The 21,342-nt window shown below is 61.2% G+C and overlaps 1 protein-coding gene and 1 non-coding gene across 17 annotated transcripts in view; both read left to right on the plus strand.

Annotated features, from left to right (window-relative positions):
• The window catches only part of CHD3 (chromodomain helicase DNA binding protein 3), a 24,241-nt gene extending 3,047 nt beyond the window's left edge, over positions 1-21,194 (plus strand). The window contains exons 2-40 of one of the 16 annotated variants that reach the window (XM_087867561.1): positions 1,861-1,973; positions 2,469-2,639; positions 2,864-2,988; positions 3,948-4,231; positions 4,465-4,595; positions 4,752-4,902; positions 5,068-5,261; positions 5,543-5,776; positions 5,971-6,174; positions 6,518-6,729; positions 7,389-7,520; positions 7,906-8,005; positions 8,412-8,603; positions 8,757-8,957; positions 9,305-9,442; positions 9,664-9,785; positions 9,920-10,093; positions 10,199-10,340; positions 10,553-10,684; positions 11,277-11,394; positions 11,557-11,681; positions 11,866-12,097; positions 12,399-12,565; positions 12,979-13,156; positions 13,528-13,593; positions 14,034-14,119; positions 14,230-14,363; positions 14,887-15,031; positions 15,370-15,532; positions 15,645-15,766; positions 15,859-15,994; positions 16,108-16,209; positions 16,387-16,518; positions 16,881-16,989; positions 17,169-17,301; positions 17,634-17,875; positions 18,936-19,099; positions 19,339-19,465; positions 19,950-21,194. In XM_087867561.1, the coding sequence (XP_087723687.1) occupies positions 1,861-1,973; positions 2,469-2,639; positions 2,864-2,988; positions 3,948-4,231; positions 4,465-4,595; positions 4,752-4,902; positions 5,068-5,261; positions 5,543-5,776; positions 5,971-6,174; positions 6,518-6,729; positions 7,389-7,520; positions 7,906-8,005; positions 8,412-8,603; positions 8,757-8,957; positions 9,305-9,442; positions 9,664-9,785; positions 9,920-10,093; positions 10,199-10,340; positions 10,553-10,684; positions 11,277-11,394; positions 11,557-11,681; positions 11,866-12,097; positions 12,399-12,565; positions 12,979-13,156; positions 13,528-13,593; positions 14,034-14,119; positions 14,230-14,363; positions 14,887-15,031; positions 15,370-15,532; positions 15,645-15,766; positions 15,859-15,994; positions 16,108-16,209; positions 16,387-16,518; positions 16,881-16,989; positions 17,169-17,301; positions 17,634-17,875; positions 18,936-19,099; positions 19,339-19,465; positions 19,950-20,190 (6,074 nt within the window). In that variant the 3' untranslated portion in view covers positions 20,191-21,194. Of the gene's footprint in view, positions 1-1,860; positions 1,974-2,468; positions 2,640-2,863; positions 2,989-3,947; positions 4,232-4,464; positions 4,596-4,751; positions 4,903-5,067; positions 5,262-5,542; positions 5,777-5,970; positions 6,175-6,517; positions 6,730-7,388; positions 7,521-7,905; positions 8,006-8,411; positions 8,604-8,756; positions 8,958-9,304; positions 9,443-9,663; positions 9,786-9,919; positions 10,094-10,198; positions 10,341-10,552; positions 10,685-11,276; positions 11,395-11,556; positions 11,682-11,865; positions 12,098-12,398; positions 12,566-12,978; positions 13,157-13,527; positions 13,594-14,033; positions 14,120-14,229; positions 14,364-14,886; positions 15,032-15,369; positions 15,533-15,644; positions 15,767-15,858; positions 15,995-16,107; positions 16,210-16,386; positions 16,519-16,880; positions 16,990-17,168; positions 17,302-17,633; positions 17,876-18,115; positions 18,622-18,935; positions 19,100-19,125; positions 19,260-19,338; positions 19,466-19,949 lie in introns of those variants that run through there. The other 15 variants (XM_087867562.1, XM_087867565.1, XM_087867564.1 and 12 more) reach the window with 15 other exon arrangements.
• Positions 14,504-14,642, plus strand: LOC123792200 (small Cajal body-specific RNA 21). The gene has a single exon (XR_006779659.2).
• Positions 21,195-21,342: the final 148 nt, after the last annotated feature.

Here is a 21,342-nt window from a genome sequence, read left to right on the forward strand (position 1 = left end):
CCCCCGCCCCCGCCCGCTTCCCGGGATCGGAGCCGGGTGTGGGAGAGTCTGGGCGCCGGGCCAGCATTGAGTGGCTGCTGAGACCGAGGTTGGGACTTGGGTTTGCTTTATTGCCCTCCCTTTCCCTTCCTCGCCGCTCCACGCTGCCTCTCCCCGCCGCCGCCGCCGGCCTCCCGAGTCCCGGAGCCTCCTGCCGGGGCGGGGAGCGCAGCGAACTGGCGGCGAGGCCCCCGGGGCAGGTGCCCCAACCCCCGGCAGGGCGGATGGCGGCCCAGGCCTCGTCCCTGACGCGGAGCCAGTTGGCCTGCCCCTGCAACCGCCCCGGCGGCCTCCGTTTCCATGTTCACATTAAGCGACGTCCCGGGGGTTGGGGAGAGCCGGCTGCTGGGGGCGGGGGGGGGGCATGGCGTCTTGCTGACTTCCTACTCCAGTCCGCACGCTCTTTGCACGCCTGGGGCCGGCTGCTCGCGCGCCCCCCACCCCAGCCCCGTCCTAGAGGGTGTTCCTGCACCAGAGGACACTGTATGCTGGCGTTCTGAGGACAGGTAGAGCTGAGGAAGGGGGCGCCGGGATCCCGAGGCAGTGGAAGCAGTGTTAATTGTGGCTAATTTTCCCTTCGCTGTTTTGGGCGGAAGGATTGTGTGTCCTAGAGCAAGGGGCTGGGCCAGGCCCAGGCTTTCCTCCTCTGCCCGAGCGGGACAGGTCTGGCTGGTTAGTCTAGTGCCTGCTGGAGGGAGGGAGGCCAAGCAGGGCCCCAGGTCTGTGGCATCCGTGTCCTCCCCGGACCGGTGGGGATCATGGAGAATGGGGGGGGGGGGCGGGACACATCAGGGAAGCCCCGGCCCCGGACAGAGACATCTGGGGAGAAAGCCAGGGACCCAGCCCTGCTGGAAGCAGGTACAGGCTGCCCTCTGGATTTGTGCTCAGGACTATGTGCAGACTTGTGCGGCCGAGAATGCATATGCTGGGTGTGTCTTTGTCTCTAGCTTTGTCTGGGTCTCCCCTGCTGCTTATGGATCAATGGGACTAAATTTGGAGGCAAAGGGTGAGAGCAGGGGACAAAGGGGAGGGCCCCTGAGTTCTCAAAGGGAGCAGGGGTATGGAAATAGCTTTGAGGGAAGGTTCCAGGCTGCTTGGGAGGAGGAGGAATGTTTAGGTAATTGTGGAGACTGCTCCCGTAGGGTTAGGGTGTGATGGACGAGCCAGACGCTGTGGTCCTGTGGGCAAGATGTGAAAATGACTGGCAAGGACTTCTTTTCCTCCAGGGCTGTGTTGGGGTGACAGGAGGCTTGGCGATCATCTGAGGAAGTATAAATAGAGGCCTCCCTCGTGGCAGAGAGGATGTGAGGGCCCCGGGTGTTAGTGTGAGATCCCAGGTGTCCACCTTTGGCTCTCCCTTCTCAGCATCTGGCTTAGGGAGCTGCCAGCTTGTGTCTCCCCACTCCAAGTGCTGGGGTCAGGCCAGGCCAGCAGCTGGGCATGGCTTCCCCAGTTCCCGGGCAGGATGCCAGCTGGCTAAGTGAGGGGGAAGGCAGGAGGAGCCCTGGCGGCGACTGAAAGGACCTGCCACAGTCAGAGCCCATGGCCTAGAGCCTGCTCCCTTGTTAGTAGGAGGGGAGAGGAGGGAGTGGTTTGGCTGCGCTTCCCTTCTGACCCCTGACCTCCCATTCAGAACCCAAGCATCCCAGAGTACTCGAAACACTCTCTGTTTGCACCCAGTGAAGGGAGGCGAGGTTTGGAGGAGTTAATGCCCGAGTTCCTAGAGAGTGGGAACGGAAGAGGTGAGAAGGGCTGAGGCCCAGGGGCCGTAGAGTCGGGGAACCTAGTGGCTTAGGTTCTCTGGTGCTCTCTGCTCCAAAGATAAGGATGACATCCGGCTGCTGCCTTCAGCATTGGGTGTGAAGAAGAGAAAACGAGGACCCAAGAAGCAGAAGGAGAACAAGCCAGGAAAACCCCGAAAACGCAAGAAGCTTGTAAGTGTTAAGGACTCCTGTCTCCATGGCAAGGCTCAGCAGACCTCTTCCCAGGCACCCGCATTTTCTCCAGTCCCGGTCGCGATGATTATCGAGGGTGGAGGGTGGAGGATGAGGGGGCATCCAGAAGTTAGGGAGGTCTGACGCCCCCTCCCCCCTCTGGCTGGCCCGTAGCTGCTGGATCTGGGACCCTAACCTCAGTCACCACAACCCAGTAAAGAGCCCCCCCCCCGCTGTCCACGTGATTCACCTTAGCAGCAGTGAGCCCCTGTTGACAGGCTTTCAGAGCCTCGCAGCCCCGTCTCCTTGGTGGTTTGTTTAGTTCTGCGTGCCTCAGTTTCCTTGTCTGCAAAAAACAGCAGATCAAAATAGATGAGTTACTACCTCTAGAGCACCGTTGTGAAGATTAAAAGGGGTAATATATGTTACGGGCTAAGAATGGTTCCTGGCACATGGTAGGACTGAAGAAATGTTATTTTTATTTCTCTCCCTCAGGACAGTGAGGAGGAATTTGGCTCCGAGCGAGATGAGTACCGGGAGAAGTCAGAGAGCGGAGGCAGCGAATATGGAACCGGACCAGGTCGGAAACGGAGGCGGAAGCACAGAGAAAAAAAGGAGAAGAAGACAAAGCGGCGGAAAAAGGGGGAGGGAGACGGGGGGCAAAAGGTGAGTAGAATTAGGGAGTGGGGGGGACACACGAGTGTTGAAGACGGGCCTGGCGAGGGCGGGAGCATCCCAAGGAGGGGTGCTCATTGCAGAGGCTGTGGGTGGGGGAAGTTAGTGGGTAGAGAGGGAGGCATGTGGGGGCCCAGGATGGGGGCTGGAGAAGTGACGGCCTCCCCGGTCCACCCCCCGCCCCCGAAAGCCCCCTGACACCCGGTCTCTCGCAGCAGGTAGAACAGAAGTCATCAGCAACTCTACTTCTGACCTGGGGCCTGGAGGACGTGGAGCATGTGTTCTCCGAGGAGGATTACCACACACTCACCAACTACAAAGCCTTTAGCCAGTTCATGAGGTAGGACAGGCCAGCGGACACTTTACTTTGGGGGGCGGGGGGGTGGTGAACCCCTCTGGAATCGGATAAACGCTCAGACGCTGCTCCCCAGAGAAACGCACAGCACAGACCCGCCACGCTTGGCACGTAATGTCAGAGGATTCCTGGACACCTCAGGGTTCGAGGACCCCGGTCGGGAACCCTTCACGAGGGGGCCGGGGAGGGTCATAATGCCAGTGCTGGGTTCGAAATCTCTAGTGATAGAAGACAGTGAGGGCTGATGGCCCTCGCCACTCCAACCATTCTGGCTCCCCCCGCATGACTCCTCTCTCGACTGAAGCCCGGAGAACATCACTGTTGCCCAATTTCCTTTGCTCGGCTATCAAGTCCTCTCTGTCCCTGGCTTAGGACCCCGTGGTAAAGGCTCACGCCCTGCTGGCTGCAGAGCCTGGGCTTCGGGGACTCCCCGAGAAGGGCAGACTGTGGCAGAGCTGCCTTTCGGGGATCAGGCACTTTAGAGAGCCGCGGGCCTGGTACTGTCTTGGACACCTTACCTCTTTGCTTTTCAGTTTTTGAATCTGTAACATAGGCATGGTCACGGTGTGCCCCTCGTAGGGGTCTTGTGGAGATTTGCTGGGGTGAGGAGAGCCGGGTGCACTCAAGGCCTGGCCTCCCCGCCCCCCAGCGAGTGTTGCATACCCGGTACCTGTCATCAGTACCCTGTCTTTCCTGCCTCACTGCTGAGGACCGTGCTCCTGTGAGCACTGTGGTCGCCTAAGTCCTCACGAGAGTTTAACACCCCACCACAGAGCCTAACCTGCCTGGCCCATCAGGCTCCACGTGCTGGGACCCTTCCTCAGGGCCCATGGAACTTACTAGAAAAATGTAGAGAATCCTAGCAACTTGCAGTATCAGAGGGACGTGGCAGTGTTCCCGGACCAGCTGTGAAGGTCCCGTGTCTTCTGCTTCTGTATTTACAGGCCCCTGATTGCGAAGAAGAATCCTAAGATCCCGATGTCTAAGATGATGACCATCCTCGGGGCCAAGTGGAGAGAGTTCAGTGCCAACAACCCCTTCAAGGGGTCGGCAGCCGCTGTGGCGGCGGCGGCGGCCGCAGCGGCCGCAGCTGTGGCTGAGCAGGTGTCAGCTGCTGTGTCATCGGCCGCCCCCATAGCACCTTCTGGACCCCCCACCCTCCCACCACCTCCTTCTGCTGATACCCAGCCCCCACCCATCCGAAGAGCCAAAACCAAAGAGGGCAAAGGTGAGAAACCCTCTGCTTAGAACAACTGTCGCCCCGCCCTCCAAACTGCACGTTTTCAAGTCAGAGTCTAGAACTTTTCTGTCTTCTCAGCCCCGATTGTTGTAGGGGAAACGCTTTGCGGGAAGAGGTCTCGGGGAAGCCACAGCCCACAGGAGGGTCCAGAGGCCGCTCTGAGCTCTGTTATTCTGGGACGTCATGACGTCTACTTTTTCTGCCTCACCCCACTCATTCAGGTCCAGGCCATAAACGGCGGAGTAAGAGCCCCCGAGTGCCCGATGGACGCAAAAAGCTTCGGGGGAAGAAGATGGCACCGCTCAAAATCAAACTAGGGCTGCTGGGTGGCAAGAGGAAGAAGGGAGGCTCGGTGAGCGGCCCCTCCCCGTCTGCTAAGCGCCCGGGGGTGTCAGGGGCCAGGGGTCCAGACGCAGGGGTCCGTGCGGGAAGCTGGAGCAGGAGCCCGAGGCCGGGGGCGGGAGTGGAACGAAGCCGGCCTCCCTGACCACCACGGGGCTATGGGCAGTATGTTTTGCAGAGCGATGAGGGCCCTGAGCCGGAGGCCGAGGAGTCAGACCTGGACAGCGGCAGCGTCCACAGCGCCTCGGGCCGGCCTGACGGGCCTGTCCGCACCAAGAAGCTCAAGAGAGGCCGGCCAGGGAGGAAGAAGAGGAAGGGTAAGGAGTGCCAGCTGTGTGTGACCTTGTCCGTCTGGCCTCCTCTCGTCCCTTCGGGGCCCCTCTTGTTTCCCCCTCCGACTGCTTTGTTCGGCCCTTCCCTCTCCCATCATCCCTCTCTCTCTCTCTCTCTGTGCCCTTCGCCTCCGCTGGTGTGTATGACAGTCCTCGGCTGTCCCGCAGTGGCCGGGGAGGACGAGGTTGACGGCTACGAGACAGATCATCAGGATTACTGCGAGGTGTGCCAGCAGGGGGGGGAAATTATTCTGTGCGACACCTGCCCTCGTGCCTACCACCTCGTCTGCCTTGATCCTGAGCTGGACCGGGCTCCCGAGGGCAAATGGAGCTGCCCCCACTGCGTGAGTACCTGCTGCCCCCCGGGGACCCACTGTCCGCTTCCTGCCCCCAGACGCCTGGCTTTCTCAGTGGCCGGCGTGTGCGGGTCCAGGATCCTGGCCCCTCTCCCCCGTCCCTCTGCCCCCTCATCAACACGTTTGGAAGCAGTGGTGTCCCGTTCCTTCGTTCCCGCCCGCCTCCTTGGCGCTTCTAGGAGCTAGTGTCCTGTCTCTGTCCCTGTCTCCCGGTCTCACTGCCGTCTCCTTCCTTCCATCTGTGTCTGTGTCTGGCCTTGGGCTCCCAGGAGAAGGAGGGGGTGCAGTGGGAGGCCAAGGAGGAGGAAGAGGAGTACGAAGAGGAGGGAGAGGACGAAGGGGAGAAGGAGGAGGAAGACGACCACATGGAGTACTGCCGCGTGTGCAAGGACGGGGGCGAGCTCCTGTGCTGCGACGCGTGCATCTCGTCCTACCACATTCACTGTCTGAACCCGCCCCTGCCCGACATCCCCAACGGGGAATGGCTGTGTCCCCGCTGCACAGTGAGTCGGCCCTTCCCGCCGGATTTCCTGGCAGCCCCCACTCTTCCCATCTCTGGGATCCCATCGTCCGGCTCCTCCTTCCCCTCCCATCCCTTCCCTTGGTCTTTGACTCCCTCATGGGACCCCCGTCCTCCTCGTCCTCTAATAATGGGCTCTTTTTGCCCGTTTCCTCCTCGTGTGCGCCTGTCCCCAAGTGCCCCGTGCTCAAAGGCCGTGTGCAGAAGATCCTGCACTGGCGGTGGGGGGAGCCACCCGTGTCCGTGCCAGCCCCTCAGCAGGCCGATGGGAACCCCGATGCCCCGCCGCCCCGTCCTCTTCAAGGCCGATCGGAGCGAGAGTTCTTTGTCAAGTGGGTAGGACTGTCGTACTGGCACTGCTCCTGGGCCAAGGAGCTTCAGGTATGCGGCCCCTCCTTCCCCCTCTCTGTGACCCCCTCTGCTCTTCTCACTCATCCCTCTGGCTCTGCTGTTCCAGACCCTGCGCTCGCCTTCGCTTCCCACCTCCGGCCCTCACAGCCTCCCTCCGTCCTTAGTCTCTGCAGGAGGTTCTCTCGGCCTCCACTCCTCTCCGCCAGCCTCCCTTCGCTTTCTGCCGTCAGTCTCTCCGTGTTCCCTGCTTCCTTTAGCCTGTTACGTGCTCGCCCAGTTCGCTTTGCCTCTCTCCTGCCCACAGTCCCCTGTCCCCTTCGGTCCTCTTCGGATGCTCGGACCATCTCGTTCCCCTCCCTCTGTGCCCCGTCAGTTGGAGATCTTCCACTTGGTGATGTACCGGAACTACCAGCGGAAGAACGACATGGACGAGCCCCCGCCCCTGGACTACGGCTCGGGCGAGGACGACGGGAAGAGCGACAAGCGCAAGGTGAAGGACCCGCACTACGCAGAGATGGAGGAGAAGTACTACCGCTTCGGCATCAAGCCCGAGTGGATGACCGTGCACCGCATCATCAACCACAGGTGAGCCCCGGCCGCGGCTCGGCCGCCTGGGCCCGGCCCGCGTCAGGCTGTGTCCACCGCCCGGCACCTGTTCCGCCAGCCCTCGGGCCGTCTCCCCAGTGGGGGCGGAGAGAAACCAGGCGGAGCGGCCGGCCCGCGCGACCCCTTCACCCCCGCCTCTGATCTAATGACTCGCGAGTGGGTATCGGGCCATGAAGGCAGATGTGAGAAACACGGTTCAGCCAGGCCGGTGTCTGTCGTACTTCTTTCTTCGTGGTACTGGTTACCACCGAACGTTCTTCTGCGTGCGCGTGCCCGCCTGGTTCGTCGCTGCCTTCCGCAGTCGAACGTGAGCTCCGTGGGCACGGGGTCCATTGTCTTGTTCATCCATCACTGAATCAGCACCGCCTGGAACGGGCCTTGCACCCAACGGGTGTTTAGTTAAGACTGATTGGACAAAGCCAGGGATGTTTTCTGATCGCTGATTTTTAAGCAGGGGTCTTGGAAAGGGTGGGGCGGTACTTCAGCCATCCTAAGTTCCCTCCCAGGGGCCCCCCATTGCGGATTAGGTGACAAAAGCTATCTGTTTGCTGATAATCGCGTTTATGACGATTTTTTCGGTCTCGTGGTCCACGTTATTTTTCTCCTCCTGCTCCTTCTCTTGGTCTTCTGCCCCGCAGTGTGGATAAAAAGGGGAATTACCACTATCTAGTGAAGTGGAGGGACTTGCCCTATGACCAATCCACGTGGGAGGAGGACGAAATGAACATCCCCGAGTACGAAGACCACAAGCAGAGCTACTGGAGACACCGGTGAGGGGCCAGGCCCTTGGGGGGAGGGAGTCTGAGGACGGGGGCGAAAGCCACCCTTCCAGGGTAAGAGGAGGTCCAGTAGTGACAGACCCGCCCTGGAATCCAGGGCAGTGGCCGCCGGCGCTAGGTTGTCTGGGGCGGGACTGGTAAAGAGACTGTGTGAGGGACAGACGTCAGGTCCAGCTGGAGTCACGGGGAAAGGGGATGCTGAGGACTGGGGAGGGTGGGCTCTGCAGGTGAAAATCAAGGGGTGAAGGTAAAGAGGCTGGGAGGAAGGAAACGTGAGAAAATCAAGTTTAAGGGAGTGGGAGGTAGTTCTGGAATGGGTTCAGGAGAGAGCGAGGTCCCGAGGAGCAGGCCTCGCTCAGACCCGCTCTTTTCCCAGAGAACTGATTATGGGGGAGGACCCTGCCCAGCCCCGCAAGTATAAGAAGAAGAAGAAGGAGCTGCAGGGAGACGGGCCCCCCAGTTCTCCTACTAACGATGTAAGTCCTTCCTCTCAGCCTCTCTCCCGTTTCTAGAACCATGGCAGATTGCCCAGGGGCTACTGACAGGACTTCCCCGAGTTTCAGCACCCTCCCTGAACAGTGTCCAGCCTTGCCCCAAGCGTGGCTAGGAACTCTGGCTAAAGGGCCAGAGAGCAGCTCGAAGCAGCAGCACCCAGGCCCCCTCCCCACCAGCTCCCTTCCTCATGCCACTGCCGCTGCTGCTGCTGCTGCTGCTGCTGCTGCTGCTGCTGCTGCTGCTGCGTCTGGCTTTAAGGAGTGAGGGGGAGGGACTGAAGCTCAGGCCTCGCGGAGGGAACCGTGATCCAACTTGATCTCAGTGCCAGCAAGGGGGCGGAGGAGCCCTGACCGTTCCCTTCAGCTTTCGGACTTCTTGACTCCGCAGCCTACAGTGAAATATGAGACCCAGCCACGGTTTATCACGGCCACCGGGGGCACACTGCACATGTACCAGCTGGAGGGCTTGAACTGGCTGCGCTTCTCGTGGGCCCAGGGCACCGACACCATCCTGGCTGACGAGATGGGGCTGGGCAAGACCATCCAGACCATCGTGTTTCTCTACTCGCTTTATAAGGAGGTGCTGGACGAGGGGGCCCCTGAGGGACTGGGGAAGGCGGGAGCGGATGGAGGCTGAGGGCGTGGGAGGAGTGCAGGGGGAGGGCGGCAGCAAGAGGACTGGGGCGACTGCCTCAAGCCCCGACTGACGGTCCCCCCAAACCTCGACTCCCAGGGCCACACAAAGGGTCCCTTCCTGGTGAGTGCCCCCCTCTCTACCATCATTAACTGGGAGCGGGAGTTCCAGATGTGGGCACCCAAGTTCTACGTGGTGACGTACACGGGTGACAAGGACAGCCGGGCCATCATCCGTGAGAACGAGTTTTCCTTCGAAGACAACGCCATCAAAGGTGGCAAGAAAGCTTTTAAGATGAAGGTAGGCCCCTCGACTTCGTCTTCTTGGAGACCCCCAGATCTGGTGTTTCGTTGCCCCCCACTGGGATTTCAGTTCCTTTGTTCCCCTCTGAGTTTTCTCCTCCCCCCGCCTGCCCCACCCCTGCCCTCCTGTCCTGGAAATGTACACTTCTGTCTGTAATGGACTTGGGGTAGAGGTTGGGGGCCAGGTCCAGTCATCCCCGTGTGGACCCCACGTAGCAGGGTGGGGTGTGTGGCCCCCCTTGGCAGTCGCAGTCGGGATGGGGGGGTCTGGGTGAAGAACGGGGGTGGAAGTCTGGGTGCCCGTGGGTTGGGCGGCAGCCTCACGGACAGTGGCTGTGTTGGCAGAGGGAGGCCCAGGTGAAGTTCCACGTTCTCCTAACATCGTATGAGCTAATCACCATCGATCAGGCAGCGCTCGGATCCATCCGCTGGGCCTGCCTCGTGGTGGATGAAGCCCACCGGCTCAAGAATAACCAGTCCAAGGTGAGTGAGAGGCCCACACTCCGAGTCTGGCCGTGCTTCCAAGAAGGAAGGTTCTGGACTTCCCACAATCTGGAAAGGGGAGGAGTCCAGGTTGGGGGAGAGAGAGGACTGGAGATTCGGGGCCTCTAGACCCAAAGGGAATGGGAAAAGGCAGGCACTGTGGCCCAGCCACTTGCCATTAACAGGCCCGTTCTCCTGCGTCTCCTTGCCCCATGTTCTAGTTTTTCAGGGTCCTCAATGGCTACAAGATAGACCATAAGTTGCTGCTGACCGGAACTCCGTTGCAGAATAACCTGGAGGAGCTCTTCCACCTGCTAAACTTCCTCACCCCGGAGAGGTTTAAGTAAGGGACCCGCCAGGGTGGCCTGCGGAGAACGGCAGCTGGCAGAGGCTTCCTCTAAGTGAAGAAGGGAGCCCGAGGCCAGGGCCAGAGAACCCGATGGCCTGTTCAGTTCCTTGTCTCCTTCTGGCTACTAGCAATCTGGAGGGCTTCCTGGAGGAGTTTGCTGACATATCCAAAGAAGACCAGATTAAGAAACTGCACGATTTGCTGGGGCCGCACATGCTGCGGAGGCTCAAGGCGGACGTCTTCAAGAACATGCCGGCCAAGACGGAGCTCATCGTGCGGGTGGAGCTGAGCCCTATGCAGAAGTGAGACGAGAGCTGGGCCGCCGGGACGGGGGGCCGCGGGCGGGGGGCAGCCTCCTCACTGCTCCCTTTGTCCTGTCTCTTCCGCGCCCCCGCGCTGGTCTCCAGGAAGTACTACAAGTACATCCTGACTCGGAACTTCGAGGCCTTGAACTCACGAGGTGGTGGGAACCAAGTGTCGCTGCTGAACATCATGATGGATCTTAAGAAGTGCTGCAACCACCCCTACCTCTTCCCCGTGGCTGCTATGGTGACGCACGGGCTGGGGGCTGCCCACATGCCGCTGTCTGAAAACGGGGTCGGATGGGGGGGGGGCGCGAGGCAGGCCCGGAGCTGGGCGGTGGCCAGGCACGGGGTTGCCCAGGGGAGCGGGACGTGAAAGGGGCGGAGGCTGGATGTGGGCTCCTGGCTTTCTGGGCTCGCTCCCTGACCCCCGCCTCCTTTCTGCGCCCTTCTTGGCAGGAGTCCCCCAAACTCCCCAGTGGGGCCTACGAGGGTGGGGCACTTATTAAGGCGTCCGGCAAGCTCATGCTCTTGCAGAAGATGCTACGCAAGCTGAAGGAGCAAGGACACAGAGTGCTCATCTTCTCGCAGGTGACCCGCGCGCGGCCGGTGCCACCCCCAGGCCGGTCCCCCACCTGGCTGCCGTGGCTGCCGTGCCGTGAGAGGCAGGGAGCTGGTACTCCTGGGAGGTTCTGGTCCGATGGCCTTCATCTTGGTCCCTGAGCCCTGTTCTTAGCCGCAGGCCAGTTTCTGGAAGCCAAATGGGTAGCAGGGGGAGGGTGAGCCCGTGTCCCCTCGGGGTCATCCCCTCAGGGTCGTCTCCAGGACCAGTGGTGTTTCTTAACCAGGGGAGAGGAGATGAGAGCACGGAGCTCTTGGAAATCTGATGGAAGCAGTGGGTCTGCCCTGGACAGATTTTCAGAGCCTCCGTAGATGTCCCCGAAACCTTCTCGTGGGTCTCAGCGGGGAACCTCTGCCTTAGGAGAAGTGGTGCGAAAAGTCGAGCGAGTGTGCCACGAACGTGGGGCCAGGAGGGGCTGGGGCAGGCGAGCAGTGCCAGGGAGCGGGCGCCAGGGCCCGCATCACAGCCGAGGCGGGCGGTGGCGGTAAGGGATGGTCAGGACACACCGGGCCTGGCCCACTGCCTCGTCATTCCAGACTCCGTCCTTCTGTCCCGCTGTAGATGACCAAGATGTTGGACCTGCTAGAGGACTTTTTAGACTACGAAGGGTACAAGTACGAGCGCATTGACGGCGGCATCACGGGCGCCCTGAGGCAGGAGGCCATCGATCGGTTCAACGGTGAGGGGGAGTGTGCAAGGCCCGAGCCACCTGTGCCTAGGTCCCTGGCACGGAGGGATTTGCCACCTAGCTACTGAGGTGGCCTTATTGTGGTGTGCGTCCAGGGGGCGGCTGGGAGTCAGCTGCCCAGCACGGCTGCCGAATCTGGCTCTCCCCTCCTAGCTCCTGGGGCCCAGCAGTTCTGCTTCCTGCTGTCCACCCGCGCCGGGGGCCTGGGCATCAATCTGGCCACTGCCGACACGGTCATCATCTTCGATTCTGACTGGAACCCCCATAACGACATCCAGGTGGGAGCTCACCTCCTGGAGCCCCCGCCCCCATTAGCAGGGAGATGTGGGTTCACCGCGGAGGGGGTCATGGCTTTCCAGGGGCAGAGGACCCTTCCTTGCCAGCATCCTCTCCCCAGCACGTGGGCCCGGTCTCCAAGCTACTGCCCTGGCCCATCCCCACTTCCGCCTCCTGCCCCCGCAGGCCTTCAGCCGCGCTCATCGCATCGGCCAGGCCAACAAGGTGATGATTTACCGGTTTGTGACTCGCGCGTCCGTGGAAGAGCGGATCACACAAGTGGCCAAGAGGAAGATGATGCTGACACACCTGGTGGTCCGGCCCGGGCTGGGCTCCAAGGCGGGCTCCATGTCCAAGCAGGAGCTGGATGACATCCTCAAATTCGGCACCGAGGAGCTGTTCAAGGATGAGAACGAGGGTGAGAACCTTCCCCGCAGCTTCCTGAGGGCAGGGCCCTGCTCTCCCGGGTACGCTTGTCCTCGGGAGCCCCCAAAGAGAAAATTTCCTGTGCGGCACATGGAGGAAGGATGGCCTTTTCTCTTCCGAGGAGGCTTGGAAGCCAGAACAGGTCTCCACGGACTCCCCGGGGAAGGGCCTTCTCCCCCCAGCACTCCCGTGAGAAGGAAGCAAAGTCAGAAGGCTTTCCATGACCTTCCTCAAGTTCCGGCAGAGGGTCTAGTTGGAACTCAGAGGTCCCTCTTGTTCCCTATTTCCACCAGGGGAGAACAAGGAGGAGGACAGCAGTGTGATTCACTACGACAACGAGGCCATCGCTCGGCTGTTGGACCGGAACCAGGATGCGACGGAGGACACGGACGTGCAGAACATGAACGAGTATCTCAGCTCCTTCAAGGTGGCCCAGTACGTGGTGCGGGAGGAAGACAAGGTGAGAGGCCGGGGGCCAGATGCCGTCTATCCCGGGCCACCTCTGCAGGCTTGAAGGGGAAGAATCCCCCCCTTCGCTCTCGTTTTTCATCTGAGCTCTGACCAAGGCAAAACAGCTCCTTGGTCTGAGGTGTGAGACCAGCCTTTGGGGGGAACCTGGGCGGAGAAAGTACCGACAAGCACACAGGGTGCCTGTCAGAGCGGGAGGGGCGCGGAGGGTGCTAGAGGACAGGTTCAGGGGAGACGTGGGAGCAGAGAGGAGAAGCTCGTTGCGGGTAAGAGACAAGGAAGACGTGCGGCGTCCAGAAAGCCGAGCTGAGGAGGCCGGGCGGCAGGACAGTAGGGCCGCGGTCGCGCTGCGAGCGCCGGGCGGCGGCGAGGGAGGCCGCGAACGTGCGTTGTGCTGCCCTGCAGATCGAGGAGATCGAACGCGAGATCATCAAGCAGGAGGAGAACGTGGACCCCGACTACTGGGAGAAGCTGCTGAGGCACCACTACGAGCAGCAGCAGGAGGACCTGGCCCGCAACCTGGGCAAGGGCAAGCGCGTGCGCAAGCAGGTCAACTACAACGACGCGGCTCAGGAGGACCAAGGTGAGGACCGCCTGAGGGAGGGCCCGGAAGGGGAGGCTGCCGACGAGCCTGGAGGCCCGGGGCACGTCGAGGGAGAGAGGGAGGCCTCGGGGTCAGGGTCTCGGCCGCTGAAGGGCCAGGAGCTTAGGAAGGGTCTGCAGGAGCTGCCCGGAGGCTGGGTGCACCAGCCGGCGGCCGCAGAGAGCCCGCGGGACACCCAGGGTCCTCGCCTGGTGCGGGGCGGTGCCCGGGGACCAGCTGCGTGGCGAGTGGACCCGTTCAGGATATGTGGCCCCGAGCCCGACAGCATCTGAGGGGGCTTCTAGGCAGAAGGGGCCCCCACGCGGGCTAACACGGGAGCCGTCCCTGACCGCAGCGCCCTCTCCCCACAGATAACCAGTCCGAATACTCCGTGGGATCAGAGGAGGAAGATGAGGACTTCGATGAGCGTCCAGAAGGTGGCACCTGTTTCCCTGACTTCCTGCCAAAGCTCTTCCCGGTCCTCTCTCTGATGTCCTTTAAGTCCCGTTTTTCTACAAACGTGCTTTTCTGTCGATTAAGTAGAGGTCCCAGATATAAAGGACGAAATGTCCATAATTTCTCCACTGTTAAAATTGGGAGTATAGAATCATACAGGCTGAGATGCCTAGAAGAAAAATCGGGAGAGTTTACAGTTTACGTTCGCTCTGGTGGTCTGGCTACTAGTTCTTTAACGGGAACCGTTTCTTCTAGACCTGCTCCGTGCGTGCGTAGGTGGCAAACACTTGAAAGGAAATTAGGAGTGCCTCAGACGTGACCCAGGCCTCCCCTGGGTGCTGCGTCTTGGGGTGTGGAGGCAGACTGAGGGACGGAGGAGGTGGGGGCTCTCCCCTAACCAGGCCACCTCCCCCCCCCCCAGGGCGGCGACAGTCAAAGAGGCAGCTTCGGAACGAGAAGGATAAGCCGCTCCCTCCACTGCTGGCTCGAGTTGGGGGCAACATTGAGGTGGGAGCCGGCCTTAGGCCCCGCGTGTCCCCCTCGGGGGTGGGGTCTCGAGGCCGAGTCACTGAGGGTGGTCCCAGCACTGAGACACCGCTCTCCCCTCCGGCCCCCAGGTGCTGGGATTCAACACCCGGCAGCGGAAGGCCTTCCTCAACGCTGTGATGCGCTGGGGGATGCCCCCCCAGGACGCCTTCACCACTCAGTGGCTGGTGCGGGACCTGAGGGGCAAGACGGAAAAGGAGTTCAAGTGAGCGCGGGTGCCCCGGGCCCAGCTAGCTGGAAGGGTGGGAGCTCAGGCGTTCACGTCTTCCGCTCGGCCGCCACATGATGTGACCTTACTCAACTGACCACCACGCTCCCGGCCACGCGGCGTTACGTGGCATTTTCCGGCTCGGTTTCCTGGGGCGTGGGCTCAGCTGCCCCACTCCCCCTCAGCCGAGCCTAGAGCACAGAGGCCTGGCTTCCCCCCCATGGGAGAGGCACCTGAGACGGGCACCTTCTCCTGGGCTATCTTCGCCTCACATTTACTGGCAAGGGAGCTGGTGGACAGGATGACAAGCTGACTGATGGGGCCTAGGAACGAAGGACCGAGGCCAAGGAGACTGAGGAGAGACAGGGGCAGAGGCGGCGGGGTGTAGAGGGCTGCTCGTGGTGAGGTTGGGAGGCCCCGGGCAGTGTAGGGTTCGGGGCCTCAGTAAACCCTGTGCCCCCCTCACCACCTCGCCTCCCCCCTGAGGCCCTCCTAACCTGCACCCCCCCACGCTTCTCAGGGCCTATGTGTCTCTGTTCATGCGCCACCTCTGTGAGCCTGGGGCGGACGGCTCGGAAACCTTTGCTGATGGCGTCCCTCGGGAGGGCCTGAGTCGCCAGCAAGTGCTGACCCGAATTGGAGTCATGTCTCTAGTCAAGAAGAAGGTACCAGTCTGTCCTTCAGCCAGTGTCGAGCTGGCCACCCAGGCCCTGTCCCCCCCCCCCCCCCGCCTGGTATCCCGAGTTCTGGATTCAAGCTGGCGTTAGAGCTTCCTCTGTGTCCAGTGCCTGCAGCTGACCCGTCTCTACACCCCCCTGCCTCTCTCAGTGCCTGCACTGACCTTTCCATACACTCCCCTGCCCTGTGCTCTCAGTGCCTGCAGCTGACCCGTCCCTACCACCCCCGGCCCCTCTCAGTGCCTGCAGCTGACCTGTCCCTACCACCCCCTGCCCTTCTCAGTGTCTACAGCTGACCCATCCCTACCACCCCCTGCCTCTCTCAGGTACAGGAATTTGAGCACATCAATGGGCGCTGGTCGATGCCCGAGCTGATGCCCGACCCCAGTGCTGACTCTAAGCGTTCCTCCAGAGCCTCCTCTCCTACCAAAACATCTCCCACAACCCCTGAGGCTTCTGCTACAAACAGTCCTTGTACTTCTAAACCTGGTAATGGGGGTTGGGACAGCAGGAGAGGTGGGGATGGGGCTGGTGCCCCGCAAACAGGGATTGGAGTCAGGGTGGGGGTTTCTGCCTCCTCACTCTGTCTCCACCCTCGTAGCTACTCCAGCTCCAAGTGAGAAAGGAGATGGTGTGAGGACACCTTTTGAGAAGGATGAAGCGGAAAACCAAGAGGAGAAGCCCGAGAAGAACAGCAAGACCGGGGAGAAGATGGAGACGGAGGTGCGTGGCTGCCCGGCTCCCCAGAGGGGAGAGTGTGAAGGCCAGGTGCCTGGGGTTTCTCTGCTTCATCCTGACTCCATCCCGACCCCTAGGCCGACGTCCCTAGCCCAGCTCCATCGCTTGGGGAGCGGCTGGAGCCAAGAAAGATTCCTCCAGAGGACGAGGTGCCGGGAGTCCCTGGAGAAATGGAGCCTGAACCTGGGTACCGGGGGGACAGAGAGAAGTCAGGTGGGTGCATGGGCTTAGGGGTGACGAGGGGCTTAGAATCTGGGAGCTCCCTCTTCTGGGGTCAGGGAATGAGGGTGACATCCTCCCTTCCTGTCCCCTGCCCCCCCCCACAGCCACAGAGTCGACGCCAGGAGAGAGGGGGGAGGAGAAGCCGTTGGATGGACAGGAGCACAGGGAGAGGCCGGAGGGGGAAACAGGGGATTTGGGCAAGAGAGGTAATGGGTGGCAGCCCTGGTGCCCCGGGTCCCTGAGGGAATTGGGAGGCGGAGTCCGGGGGAGCCGACGCCTGGGTCCTGGGGGGCAGCTGTTCCAGGGCTAGTCCAGTACAGGGCGTAGTTTGGGGGCTGGGAGGAGCCCGCGCGCAGGAGTGAGCTCTGCCCCGTCTGTCCTAGCAGAAGACATGAAAGGGGAGCGGGAGCTGCGGCCGGGGCTGCCCCGGGACGAGCCGCGGCCCAACGGGCGCCGCGAGGAGAAGGCGGAGAAGCCCCGGTTCATGTTCAACATTGCAGACGGAGGCTTCACAGGTGGGGGCTCCTCACTGGGCTGTGCTCGCCCTCCCGGGCCTGCTCGTGTTGCCTGAGGCCTCCCGCTGCCCTTCGTTCCAAGTCGCTGCCAGTGGGGCGGGCACGCATCCCCGCCCTCGGTCCTCCTTGGCCTCACTCCTAACTCCAGAACCCTCTTTCATCCCCCTTTATTTCTGGTCCGAACTTGAGCTTTGTTTGTAACCCCTTTTGCTCCTCACCGCAAACCTAACCTTTCCCTCTTCCTCCTAATGAGCCCTTGGTCCTGTCGCGCTACTCAGGTCCCTCATCTCTGCCTGTTCATTGAGCTGGCCTTGGGTCCCAGACTCCTGACGCCCCATCTCTCTCTTCGCCCTGCTTTTCAGAGCTTCACACACTGTGGCAGAATGAGGAACGTGCAGCTATTTCCTCGGGGAAACTCAATGAGATCTGGCACCGAAGACATGACTATTGGCTTCTAGCTGGCATTGTCCTGTATCCTTCGATACAAATGCAAGAAAAAAGTGGTTTTCTCAATCTGCAGAGGGGCCGAGTCCACACCCAGGGAAAGGGGGTCGTACCCCACTCTGGGGAGATTGGGCCAGGAGGAAATGAGTGTGGGTAGCGCAGCGCCTCCCTGTTAAATTCCTTGACAGCCCCTTCCTGCGTCGCAGCCATGGCTACGCACGGTGGCAGGACATCCAGAATGATGCTCAGTTTGCCATTATCAATGAGCCGTTTAAAACTGAAGCCAATAAGGGGAACTTTCTGGAGATGAAAAATAAGTTCCTGGCCCGGAGATTTAAGGTGGGGATCTGGGAGAGAAGGGACAGCGTTGAAGAGGGGCTTGGGTCAGAGAGGGGACCAGGTGTGGTCGGAATGTGGGGAAGGCGGACACCTTGAGGGTGACAGCAGTGCTTGAGGCCAAGAGCGGGGTGTACCCTCGTGTCCGGGACTGGTGTACGTCGGGGTCCGTGCCGGGCCCACCCGTGTGTCGCTATGGTGTGAGGCTGGGGTGCTCTGGGCGGGCAGGGAGGGCAGTGCGGGTCTCCAGGGCTGCCCCTGCCCCCCCCCCCCGGTTCTCTGGCCCCGCCCTGGCAGATGCCCACACTCCCCCTCCCCTCCCGCCGGGCCCTCAGCTCCTGGAGCAGGCGCTGGTGATCGAGGAGCAGCTTCGGCGGGCGGCCTACCTGAACCTATCACAGGAGCCGGCGCACCCCGCCATGGCCCTCCACGCCCGCTTCGCCGAGGCCGAATGCCTGGCCGAGAGCCACCAGCACCTCTCCAAGGAGTCGCTGGCGGGGAACAAGCCGGCCAACGCCGTCCTGCACAAGGGTAAGGGCCGCGGCGGCCCCGCGCGGGGGAGGGCCCACAACGCTGCGTAAGTCTTCACCCCGCACCCCTCAAAATCTTCCCACCCCTCTGACCCCTTTACCCTCTGAACCACCCCCCTCTGACCTCTGCCCCCACCCTGACCCACCCGGCCACCCCATGGTTTTTAGCCTCTTGGGTTTGTGCAAGCCGGCCCTCATCTGCCTAAGGGCATTCACACCAGCGCCCAGTAGAGGGACCTGCCCCCCTTGCCCAGACTCCGTGAGACTGTGCCGCGTCCCCTCCACAGGGCGGAACTTCTTCGTTGACCCACACGCCTGCCATACTGCTAATAGCACCCTCTCCGGGGCCGTGGCCTGCATATAGTCCCCCAAATCCTTACCCCCGATCCCACAAATCATGTCCTCCTCCCCGTCTCGCTCACCCCACCAGGCAGAAACTACCCCCGTCCCACCCTGTGACCCTACCCCCTGAAACTTCCCTTTGACCTCCAACCCTTTCTCCCAAACCCTCTTCCCCTGATGATGATAGATTGGACTCCAGAGCCTTCTAACCATCTAATCCTGTCTGACTAGTGACTGACTCCTGGCCCCTTTGATTCCTGTTCCAATTCCCTGAATCTAGAATGCTGACCCTCTAACCTCCCTCCCCCTCACATATTAAAACCTTGACTCCTGAAATCTTTGATACCACTTACCACCTCCCACATCTCCTGACTATTTCCTCCCCATCATCCCCCCCCCCCAAAAAACGTCACTCTTGCAGTATGGGATGTTCTGACAACCCCCCGCCCCATGTCTTCCAATGTCCCCCCGCCTCCCGTGTCCTGTCCTCTTTCTCCATCTGTCCTCTGCTCATCTGGTCTCTGACTCTTCTTTTTCTCCCCTGAGTCGCTCTTTCTGTCTCCTTCTGTCATTTTCTTGGCCTCTGGTTCTTTGACTTCTCTGTCCTCCTCTCCCCATCTCCTCCCCCCCACTCTCTTCCCCACCCCTCTTTCTCTCCCTTTTTCTGACTGTGTCTGTCCCTCTGACGCCTCGTCGTTTCCTGGCTCCATCTCTCCCTTTCCCTGTCTTTCTCTTGCCCTTCTTTCTCCGTGGCCCGGGCCCCAGTTCTGAACCAGCTGGAGGAGTTGCTGAGCGACATGAAGGCGGACGTGACCCGCCTGCCGGCCACGCTGTCCCGAATACCCCCCATCGCAGCCCGCCTGCAGATGTCCGAGCGCAGCATCCTCAGCCGGCTGGCCAGCAAGGGCACGGAGCCTCACCCCACACCGGTAACCCTCTTTCCCCCTAACTCCAGTGGTCCCTGGTGGTCCTCCTCCGGCCCCCACACGCACGCTTCCGGCAGCTCTAGACGGTGTGCAGAAACGACTTGCTGGGACCCACTCCTCACCCTCGAGTCTCCCTGCCTGTATGTGACCCCCTCGGGAATTCTGGAGCGTGACCCCTGTTTCTCTCAGCTGCTTTCTCTTAGACTTCGGAGCCTCTCACGTGGGCTTGCTCTCTCCTCCAGGCCTTCCCCCCGGGGCCCTACGCTACGCCTCCGGGGTACGGGGCGGCCTTCAGCGCCGCCCCCGTCGGGGCCCTGGCCGCCGCAGGCGCCAACTACAGCCAGATGCCTGCAGGCTCCTTCATCACAGGTCAGCTGGGGACTGCCCACTCCCTGCTCTTCCCATCTCCCCCTTCCAGAGATCCGACCCTGCCCAGCCCCCCCTTAACTGCCCATCTCATGTCCTTGCAAAGTGTCTACCGTTCTACGGGACGGAGTCGTGCTGAGCTTTGTTCTTCCCGCCCTCACTTTCCTTCCATTCCCACCGTCCAAAGTGCCACCGAGCGTGTCAGTGGCTCTGGGGCTAGGTACCTCTCCCCCCAGTCTCCCCCATTTGTGTTACCTCGGGGGGAGAGAATCAGAGATCAGGAAGGGGGGTATGGTGAGAGTCGGCACAGGGGGTCTATCATGGGCACGGGGGACTCTTAGGGACTGGGGTTCGCCCTGCTCCTCCCACCCCTGCCGCCCTGGGAACTAGCAGTGGCAGGAGGTAACCTAGCACTAACACGCTGTGGTCAGGAGGCAACGTTTGGGAGTGAAGCCGGGATTCACTTCCTTACCCCCTTCCTGAACAGCCGCCACCAACGGCCCTCCAGTGCTGGTGAAGAAGGAGAAGGAAATGGTGGGAGCACTGGTGTCAGACGGGCTGGATCGGAAGGAGCCCCGAGCCGGGGAGGTGATCTGTATAGACGACTGACCGGATCCCAGGCCTGCGCATCACCCAGGCCCCGTGCCCGAGGCCGACCCCCAGCTCCGGCTCTGGGACCTGCTGCCAGTCCTCCACCTTCCCCACCCCTTGGGCCACCTCTGGGCTAGGAGCCTCTCTGCCCCTCTCTGCGACTCCTCTCTTCAAGAAGGGCCCTTTGTCTCTCTCCACTCCCATGCACCTTTCCCACCGCGCTTTGAAGACCGTGCTGGTGAGAAGAGGTCTGGGTGGGAGGCGGTGAAGCAGGGTCTTCCAAGTATCTTTATCCCCCGGCGAACACACGCGGCTTCCCAAGAAGTGGTTGGGGGGAGGGAAGAGGTGGAGCCTCCCCCGTCATTACTCCTGCAATACGAGCTCCGTCAGAGGGCGGAGTAGCCGCCTGGCCTTTAGGAACCTTGGTGGGGAAAAGAGCTTTGAAGAGAGGACGGGACTTTAGAGAGGGAGGAAGGGAAGAGGAGGGGGGCTGCATGTTTCCTTCCCCTACCTCTCCCCAAAAGGAGGGGGGAGCAGTTACGAGGGAGGGAGTCAATTGCTGTTCAGCCTCAGAATAAAGGCGCCGCTCGCCGGCTCAGTTACCTCCTGCGTACCAGCATCTTGTGTTGGGGATCTGCCCCCTCCCCAGGGACCAAGGCCCCCCCCCCCCACAGAGCGTGATGGTTGGGCGACACTCCCTCAAGCCAAAGAGGAGCTCCCCAATCTGTTCTAGGGACCCAGGTAACCTAGAAAGGGTGGGAGAAAATGCTACAGGCCAGAAGTGGGGGAGCCCCCAGCCCTGGGGCTCAGGTCCTTGGAGCACTTCTACCCTCCCTCCTGAAGGCCTAGATACGGACTGAATTTGAGTGCATCAGGCAGGGGTGTAGTCGGGGGACTGCCTTGCCTTTGGGACCAGAACAAAATAGTGGAGGGCAGGCTGGGGAGTCATGGACACGTCCTCCTCCCCAGGAGGGGCCGGGGAGAGTGGCAGTTTGCATGGCGAACCCCCCACTTCCTCTTCGCTGCCCCTTCACATTCTCGCTGCCCCTTTCCCAGTCTCTTCACACCCACTCCTGGGCTGTCCCAACCCCTCTTCTGTATCAGGTGTATTGGTTGTACATATAAATTATACTTTCCTTTCTGTGTGCTCTGTTGTTTTTGAGTGCGGGGGTTCTCTGGTGGAGGGGAGGGATAAGGAAAGAGAGGGGATTGCTTTCTGACATTCCACGTCATCCAGCTTCCTCTCTTTTTTTAATCTCGTGACTTCCTATTTCTTTTTTTTTTTTTTT

Source organism: Ursus americanus, chromosome 14 (genome assembly GCF_024610735.1).
Source record: "Ursus americanus isolate L20-20 chromosome 14, mUrsAme1.1.p, whole genome shotgun sequence".
NCBI lineage: Eukaryota > Metazoa > Chordata > Mammalia > Carnivora > Ursidae > Ursus > Ursus americanus.